The sequence below is a fragment of the Rhinopithecus bieti genome, unplaced genomic scaffold (genome assembly GCF_001698545.2).
Source record: "Rhinopithecus bieti isolate Rb0 unplaced genomic scaffold, ASM169854v2 scaffold_31787, whole genome shotgun sequence".
Lineage (NCBI taxonomy): Eukaryota > Metazoa > Chordata > Mammalia > Primates > Cercopithecidae > Rhinopithecus > Rhinopithecus bieti.
The window spans coordinates 5,751,784-5,761,545 of NW_016814655.1; the positions used below are offsets into that span (position 1 = coordinate 5,751,784).

The 9,762-nt window shown below is 43.1% G+C and overlaps 1 protein-coding gene across 2 annotated transcripts in view; it reads left to right on the forward strand.

Moving 5' to 3' along the window:
- Positions 1 to 9,762, forward strand: part of OGA (O-GlcNAcase) — a 42,522-nt gene that overhangs the window by 18,083 nt on the left and 14,677 nt on the right. For both annotated transcript variants that reach the window (XR_001881422.1, XM_017851728.1), the window contains exons 7-10: positions 211 to 495; positions 4,188 to 4,346; positions 5,151 to 5,764; positions 7,103 to 7,277. Coding sequence is in view for 1 of the 2 variants with exons in the window: in XM_017851728.1 (XP_017707217.1) it covers positions 211 to 495; positions 4,188 to 4,346; positions 5,151 to 5,764; positions 7,103 to 7,277 (1,233 nt within the window). In the remaining variant the exon portion in view is untranslated. The remainder of the gene's footprint in view (positions 1 to 210; positions 496 to 4,187; positions 4,347 to 5,150; positions 5,765 to 7,102; positions 7,278 to 9,762) is intronic.

Sequence of the window (9,762 nt, forward strand, 5' to 3'; positions counted from 1 at the left end):
AAAAAAAAAAAAAAATATATATATATATATATGTATTTAAATTTAAAATAAAAAAATAGGGTCTCACTGTGTTGCCCAGGCTGGTCCGAACTCCTGGGCTCAAATGATCTGCCTACCTCGGCCTCCCAAAGTGCTGGGATTACAGGTATGAGCCAATGCGTCTGGCCAAGAGCCACAATTCTTTTAACAAATGGTTGTCGTTATTTCTAGGTCCCAAAGTTGTTTCTAAAGAAATTCCGGTAGAGTCCATTGAAGAAGTTTCTAAGATTATTAAGAGAGCTCCAGTAATCTGGGATAACATTCATGCTAATGATTATGATCAGAAGAGACTGTTTCTGGGCCCGTACAAAGGAAGATCCACAGAACTCATCCCACGGTTAAAAGGAGTCCTGACTAATCCAAATTGTGAATTTGAAGCCAACTACGTTGCTATCCACACCCTTGCCACCTGGTACAAATCAAACATGAACGGAGTGAGAAAAGATGTAGTGATGAGTAAGTAGCCTGTACTTGATCCTTCACCTTGGGAGGAGAGCTGGGGTTAACTAGAGCCAGTGGAAAGTATGCTTTCCTTTGTCATCACAACTGAAGCAGTTTTATTTATTTTTTTAAAAAATTATTTTGTTTTACTAAGAAGGAAACAAAACTAAGTGGTTTTATTACGGTATGTTGTTTCATTCTGTTGATGAAGATGTATATGATACAAGAAAGGTTGAGTGTCTTTGGACAAGTCACTTAACCTCTTGGCCTCAGTTGTTTGTTTTTTTTTTTAGTATGATTCAGAAGCAGCGTGGTGGCTCGCCAATAAGCTCAGGAACTGCGCTCCAGCCTGGACAACAGATGAAGACCCTATCAAATAAATAAAAATAGAATAGGATTCAGTCTTTGAAGTCTGAGTACTAGAGGAGACAGTCTTTAAGTGTTTCCATTATCTCTAGAATCATTCCGATAAAATGTATTTTCAGGCAGTTTTATTGAAAAGCATATTTTAGATGACTGGATACTCTGAATCTGAGTCACTTAGATCATTTAGATTCAGCTTACATTTATCATTTATGGAACATACTCTTTTTTATGAGACAGAGTTTTGCTCCATTGACCAGGCTAGAGTAGAGTGCAGTGGCACAATCTCAGCTCACTGCAAACTCTGCTTCCCAGGTTCAAGCGATTCTCCAGCCTCAGCCTCCCAAGTAGCTGGGATTACAGGCACACCCGGCTTATTTTTGCTTTTTTTTTTTTTAAAGTAGAGACAGGGTTTCATCATATTGGCCAGACTGGTCTGGAACTCCTGATCTCAGGTGATCCATCCGCCTAGGCCTCCCAGAGTGCTAGGATTACAGGCATGAGCCACCCTGCCTGGCCGAATGGAATATAGTCTTATTTTAGACATTGGCTTACTAATTTTTAATTTATGAAAAATCTCTAATAGAGTTCTCAGTAAAGTGTTTGATAATTGTTTATTTACATTTAAATAATCTATCGTGGCAGATGTGTGTTTATGGGCACTGAGGTGGCAAAGAATAAAGTAGTTCCTACTTTTTTTTTTTCTTTTTGAGATGGAGTCTTGCTCTTGTTGCCCAGGCTGTAGTGCAGTGGTATGATCTTGGCTCACTGCAACCTCCGCCTCCCAGGTTCAAGCGATTCTCCTGCCTCAGCCTTCCGAGTAGATGGGATTACAGGCATGCGCCACCATGCCTGGCTGATCTTGTATTTTTAGTAGAGACAGGGTTTCTCCATGTTGGTCCAGCTGGTCTTGAACTGCCGACCTTGGGTGATCCACCCGCCTCAGCCTCCCAAAGGGCTGGGATTACAGGCGTGAGCCACTGCACCTGGCCATTCCTACTTTTGAGAAACAGTCTAGTGTTGGGTAAGGCTTATAGACAATAGTATGATAGTGTGATAAGTGTTGTAATAGTTTAATTTATAAAATGCTGTGTAAACACAGGGGAGAGAGTGATTATTTTTGCTAAGAGATTTCACAGACTTTTAAGCTGGATCAAAGTATGAGGAGAGTTTGCTGGGTATTAAAGGTTTGTGGGCTGGAGGTGAAAAACACTGAACACTGAAAATTTTTTTTTTTTCTTTGAGACAGACTCTTGCCGAGGCTGAAGTGCAGTGGCGCAATCTTGGCTCATTGCAACCTCCGCCTCCCTGGTTCAAGTGATTTTCCTGCTTCAGCCTCCTGAGTAGCTGGGATTACCGGTGCACGCCACCCCACCCGGCTAATTTTTATAGTTTTCATGGAGACGGGGTTTCACCATGTTGGTCAGGCTGGTCTCGAACTCCTGACCTGGTGATCTGCTTGCCTCTGCTTCCCAGAGTTCCGGGATTACAGGCGTGTGCCACGGCACCTAGCCTGTACACTGAACTTTTGAAGTTCCCTGAATTTTGGCCCATTTTGGGCTACTGAAGTGTCATGATAGTATGTAGGAATATTAATAGTTGTGGTCTATTTCTCAGTTCCATACTCCTGCTTTGAATTGTTTATTGAATTAATGTCTCCCTTTTGGCTCAGTCATTGTCATCCTCCTCTCCCCATTAGAAAAAAAAAAAATAGGAATATTGGTTTAGTCATTGTCATCCTACTCTCCTCAATAAAAAACAAAAATTGGGAATGTAATTTCAATGCTGTCAGTGTACATGGCACTTAACTCCTACATCTTTTTTTTTTTTTTTTTTTTTTTGAGACAGAGTCCTGCTGTGTTGCCCAGGCTGGAGTGCAGTGGCACGATCTCGGCTCACTGCAAGCTCCGCCTCCCGGGTTCACGCCATTCTCCCGTCTCAGCCTCCGAGTAGCTGGGACAACAGGCGCCCGCCACCTCGCCCGGCTAGTTTTTTGTATTTTTAGTAGAGACGGGGTTTCACCATGTTAGCCAGGATGGTCTTGATCTCCTGACCTCGTGATCCACCCGCCTCGGCCTCCCAAAGTGCTGGGATTACAGGCTTGAGCCACCGCGCCGGGCAACTCCTACATCTTTTAAGGCAGAGCGTGGAACATATTAAGGGTGGCAGACACTATCCAAACCTGGGACATATGCAGGAAATATTAAGGAAAGCCAAGAATTGAGTTTTTAAGTACAAAACCAAAGAATTCAGACTTGATTTTCTCTACCACTATCCTAGCTCAGAGCTTTGTTGCCTTATATGTGCTAATTTGTGGGTCTCTGTTGATTATCTCTTCTTTTTTTTTATATTTGAGACAGAGTCTTGCTCTTGTTTTCTGGACTGGAATGCAATGGCCCGATCTCAGCTCACTGCAACCTCTGACCCCTCGGTTCAAGCAGTTCTCTTGCTTCAGCCTCCCGAGTAGCTGGGATTACAGGTGCCTGCCACCATGTCTGGCTAATTTTTTGAATTTTTAGTAGAGATGGACTTTTACCATGTTGGCCAGGCTAGTCTAGTCTTGAACTGCAGGCCTCAGGTGATTCACCCACCTCAGCCTCCCAAAGTTCTGGGATTACAGGCATGAGCCACCATGCCCGGCCTCTTCATTTTCCCTCAGTGCTTTTATTAATAATGAAGTTATGGTCGGGCATGGTGGTTCGCGCTTGTAATCCCAGCACTTTGGGAGGCCTAGGCAGGCGGATCACGAGGTCAAGAGTTCGAGACCAGCCTGACCAACATGGTGAAACCCCATCTCTACTAATAATACAAAAATTAGCCAGGCATGGTGGCACACGCCTGTAGTCCCAGCTACTTGGGAGGCTGAGGCGGCAGAATTGCTTGAACCTGTGAGGCGGAGGTTGTAGTGAGCCAAGATCCTGCCAGTGCACTCCAGCCTGGGTGACAGGGTGAGACGCCCATCTCAAAAAAAAAAAAAAAAAGTTACAGGGCCCTGAAGGCTATGCAATGTTTTCTTCATACAAAAAGCATGGTACTTTTGACCTTGACTTCCCAACAATTAGTACTTAGTGGACATTTCAGATTGACTCTTCCACTGATACTAAAATTTATATTTCTTATTTCAGTTGAGATTTTACATTTAGCATTGCATTTAGGTTACTATCCTAGATGAAATCGTTCATTGAAGGGTCTTGCTTTTATTTGCATTTTTATGTTTAAGGTTTGTTCTCATTCTAGTCATTTCTGTGGTTATACTGTGATAATTAGTTGCATTTATTCTTCTCACTTGTCAGAAGGATTTTGTAATCAAAAGTATTTTGTGCTCTTTATTTTATTTTTTGCAGCTGACAGTGAAGATAGTACTGTATCCATCCAAATAAAGTTAGAAAATGAAGGCAGTGATGAAGATATTGAAACTGATGTACTCTATAGTCCACAGATGGCTCTAAAGCTAGCTTTAACAGAATGGTTGCAAGAGTTTGGTGTGCCTCATCAGTACAGCAGTGAGTTTGGCCATTCTTTGTTAAGGGGGTTAGATCAAATAGTTGAGTCACAAAGTAAAGAACACTGTCACCCGGGTACGGTGGCTCACACCTGTAATCTCAGCACTTTGGGAGGCCAAGGCAGGTGGATCACCTGAGGTCAGGAGTTCGAGACCAGCCTGGCCAACGTAGTGAAACCTTGTGCCTACTAGAAATACAAAGATTAGCAGGGCATGGTGGCATGTGCCTGTAGTCCCACCTACTTGGGAGGCTGAGGCAGGACAGTCACCTGAACTTGGGAGGCGGAGGTTGCAGTGAGCCAAGATCGCACCACTGCACTCCAGCCTGGGTGACAGAGCGAGACTTCATCTCAAAAAAAAAAAAAAAAAACAAAAACGAAACAAAACACTGTCATGTGCTTTACCTTAGGCCCACTAAGCAAAGTGAAATTAAATGAAATTGGGGGATCTAGAGAATAAGGATTTTTAAATCTTTTGGTCTTAAATAGCTTTTATTTTGATGGAATGCTATTTTCTCTTAAAACATATTTTTTGAAGTAATTTAAGGGTTTTTAGATACAAATTTTCAAAAGAGAATGTAATAGTAGATGTTGGCATGTTTATTGCCTCCCAACCCCGTTCCATTCCTGCATCCCTAGTGGTGTAGAGAAATCTCATTTTTCTTAGAGGTCAAATTAATTTGAATCTAACATTGAGGTTCCACGTAACAAATATGATAAAGCATCTTTCTGAATCTAATGTGTTCTGTCTCTAATTCTGATTATCTCTGTGACCATTTTATTTATTTATACATTTGTTTTTGTAGGTAGGCAAGTTGCACACAGTGGCGCTAAAGCAAGTGTAGTTGATGGGACTCCTTTAGTTGCAGCACCCTCTTTAAATGCCACAACCGTAGTAACAACAGTTTATCAGGAGCCCATTATGAGCCAGGGAGCAGCCTTGAGTGGTGAGCCTACTACTCTGACCAAGGAAGAAGAAAAGAAACAGCCTGATGAAGAACCCATGGACATGGTGGTGGAAAAACAAGAAGAAACGGACCACAAGAATGACAATCAAATACTGAGTGAAATTGTTGAAGCGAAAATGGCAGAGGAATTGAAACCAATGGACACTGATAAAGAGAGCATAGCTGAATCCAAATCCCCAGAGATGTCCATGCAAGAAGATTGTATTAGTGACATTGCCCCTATGCAGACTGATGAACAGACAAACAAGGAGCAGTTTGTGCCAGGTCCAAATGAAAAACCTTTATACACTGCGGAACCAGTGACCCTGGAGGATTTGCAGTTACTTGCTGATCTGTTCTACCTTCCTTATGAGCATGGACCCAAAGGAGCACAGATGTTACGGGAATTTCAATGGCTTCGAGCAAATAGTAGTGTTGTCAGTGTCAACTGCAAAGGAAAAGACTCTGAAAAAGTGAGTATGTTTAATTTGCCTGCTGCTGAAGCCTGGGTGGTTCCCCATACTGGTAATGTGGAAAAGGTTCTTAAATGAGTACACTGTAACTGACAGAAAATTGACCATGTTTTAGAATATGTTCCTTTAGGCTGGGTATGATGGCTCATGCCTGTAATCCCAGAACTTTGGGAGGCCGAAGCGGGCAGGAGTTCGAGATCAGCCTGGCCAACAAGGTGAAACCCCATCTCTACTAAAAATACAGAAATTATGGCCGGGCGCGGTGGCTCAAGCCTGTAATCCCAGCACTTTGGGAGGCCGAGACGGGCGGATCACGAGGTCAGGAGATCGAGACCATCCTGGCTAACACAGTGAAACCCTGTCTCTACTAAAAAAATACAAAAAAAAAAACTAGCTGGGTGAGGTGGCGGGCACCTGTAGTCCCAGCTACTCGGGAAGCTGAGGCAGGAGAATGGCGTAAACCCAGGGGGCGGAGCTTGCAGTGAGCTGAGATCGGGCCACCCCCCCCCCGCCCAGGCGCAAGAGCGAGACTCCATCTCAAAAAAAAAAAAAAATACAGAAATAGCTGGGCATGGTGGCGGGCACCTGTAATCCCAGCTATTCAGGAGGCTGAGGCAGGAGAATCACTTGAACCTGGGAGGCGGAGTTTGCAGTGAGCTGAGATTACGCCATTGTACTCCAGTCTGGGCGATAGAGCGAGACTCTGTCTCAAANGAAACCCTGTCTCTACTAAAAAAATACAAAAAAAAAAACTAGCTGGGTGAGGTGGCGGGCACCTGTAGTCCCAGCTACTCGGGAAGCTGAGGCAGGAGAATGGCGTAAACCCAGGAGGCGGAGCTTGCAGTGAGCTGAGATCCGGCCACTGCACTCCAGCCCAGGCGACAGAGCGAGACTCCATCTCAAAAAAAAAAAAAAATACAGAAATAGCTGGGCATGGTGGCGGGCACCTGTAATCCCAGCTATTCAGGAGGCTGAGGCAGGAGAATCACTTGAACCTGGGAGGCGGAGTTTGCAGTGAGCTGAGATTACGCCATTGTACTCCAGCCTGGGTGACGAGGGAAACTGTCTTAAAAAAAAAAAAGTGTGTTATTTACAGTGGATGTGGACTCTGCTAAATCTGGTACCTTCAGTTTCATATTTTGCCCTTCTAGTTACGAATAAGGAAAAGTCAGTGTTATTTTAGGAATATTTGTCAGTTTGGGGAGACACAAAGTGATACTTTAATGGTTAGGATAAATTGCCAATACCTGACAACATACACAGCTTAATATGTAACTGTGTCTCAGGTTATTTTGTTAAGCTTGCAATTTTTTGAGTCTTTTTATTGATCCTCAATAGATTGAAGAATGGCGGTCACGAGCAGCCAAGTTTGAAGAGATGTGTGGACTAGTGATGGGAATGTTCACTCGGCTCTCCAATTGTGCCAACAGGACAATCCTTTATGACATGTACTCCTATGTTTGGGATATCAAGAGTATAATGTCTATGGTGAAGTCTTTTGTACAGTGGTTAGGTAGGTGTACCAGGAATAATCTCTTCTCCTCAAATATATTGTCCCTTTAAAAAAAAAATTATCCCACAGGGAGAAAAACATTTAGGGAATTGGCACGTTTCCAAGTCTTTTCAATTCTTTCCATAGGTTTCTTTCAAAAGTAGGCATTATTGAAGACTTGAGATGCAAGTCTTAGTAAATACATCAAGCACATTAATTTTTCTCCCTTGGGCTAATTCAGCATAAGTATCTTAAAAAATATGTTAGAAAGTGTACTGACTTTAACTTACTCTGACTGAATGCTTTCTGGATGGAACCCTGTATACCACTTTTATCTGATTTGGAGATGAGACACTATGAAATGTGACTCCATAAGCTTTCTGCTGCTTGCTGTGTCTAGATAACATTAATGCTATGTTTAACAGAACAATTGCTGAAATGACCTCTAAGGGGCCTGGCAAGAGGAAGCCATCCTCCCAGCCCTGTGCGCATGCGAGCTTTAGTTTAAGGCTATTCTGGTGCTATTCAGTATTTCACATGACTTTTTCTTTATCCTTCTACCAAGTGTTGGTTTTACCAGGGGATAGAAATTGTAGTCCCCTAAAACATCTCTGCTACATTAAATGGATGGACTTTTGTATGTCTCCTTTGAACACTGAATTTTTTTTTTTTTTTAATTGTCAAACTTGGTAAAAAGCACCAGCATGGCCAAGTTTCTCTAGGGACCTCATTTCATTTTCAGGTTTTCAATCCAGCTATAAGGAATATGTAATGGACTTATATACAGCACACAGCAGGCAGCAAGGCTGACTGACCTGTCATAGTTTTCATAGTAGTCACAAATACTGTGATGGGGTTCATGGTCTTGGTTGTGAAATTGATATCTGAAACACCGTGAGTTTAGAATAAAAAGTAGTAGTGAGACTTTCTGCTTGTATACCTTTTGGGCTCTTAAATGTTTAAAAAAAAAAAAAAAAAAAAAAAAGGAGTTTCCCTGTGATACAGCTAATTAGCTACTAAAAGTAGAGTCTCTGATTGTTAATTTGAAAATATATAACTTTTTGGGATTGCTGTATATAACAGGTGGAAGAGAGTATTTTGACCTCCTGGTAAAAGGCTCTGTATAGCTTCGGGTGCGGTAGCTCACCCCTGTAATCCCAGCGCTCTTGGAGGCTGAGGCGGGCGGATCACTTGAGATCAGGAATTTGAGACCAGCCTGGCCAACATGGTGAAACCCCGTCTCTACTAAAAAAATGCAAAACTTAGCCACTCGTGGTGGTGCATGCCTGTAATCCCAGCTACTTGAGAGGCTGAAGCAGGAGAATAGGAGAATTGCTTGAACTCAGGAGGCAGAGGTCACAGTGAGCTGAGATCACACCACTGTACTCCAGCCTGGGTGACAGAGGGGGATGCCATCTCAAAAAAAAAAAAAAAAAAAAGGAAATACTGGCTGCGCACAGCGGCTCAAACCTGTAGTCCCAGCACTTAGGGAGGCCTAGGTGGGCAGATCATGAGGTCAGGAGTTCAAGACCAGCCTGGCCAATATGGTGAAACCCCATCTCTACTAAAAATACAAAAATTAGCTGGGCTTGGTGGCACATGCCTGTAGTCCCAGCTGCTCGGGAGGCTGAGGCAGAAGAATCACTTGAACCCAGGGGTTGGAGGTTGCAGTGAGCCGAGATCGTGTCACTGCACTCCAGCCTGGGTGACAGAGGGAGATTTCATCTCCGGGGAGGTAGAGGTGGGCGGGGAGGCTCTGTATAGCTCCTATACATGGAAGACATCTACCGTTAGGCTCAGGAGACCACAATACTGGTTGTTGGATGACATTTGCCTTCCAGGCTTCTGCTCAGGTTCTTATAATTAATTCTTACAGGGATTTAAACTTAAGTTTCTAAGGCCCTTAAGAATTTTGAACCTGAAATTTGGATTATTGAGCTTAAAATACATTACAGAAAACATTTGATAATCAGTTTTTAATTTAAGAATTATTAAAAGTTAAATTCTTGATTATACACAGTATTGTTTCTTTTCTCAGGGTTTTTATGTCTGCACGAAGCATTTATGGTGGTAGCTTTCCAAAATTATATAGATAGCTCTTACACAATCCCAAGCTCTTATAGCAAGCTTTTCCAACCTGTGGCTCAACACAGATTTGTAAACTTTCTTAAAACACTGGCCAGCGTGGTGGCTCAAGCCTGTAATCCCAGCACTTTGGGAGGCCGAGACGGGCGGATCATGAGGTCAGGAGATCGAGACCATCCTGGCTAACACAGTGAAACCCCGTCTCTACTAAAAAATACAAAAAAAAAAAAAAACTAGCCGGGCGAGGTGGCGGGCGCCTGTAGTCCCAGCTACTCAGGAGGCTGAGGCAGGAGAATGGCGTAAACCCGGGAGGCAGAGCTTGCAGTGAGCTGAGATTCGGCCACTGCACTCCAGGCTGGGTGACAGAGCGAGACTCCCGTCTCAAAAAAAAAAAAAAAAAAAAAAACTTTTGAATTTTTTT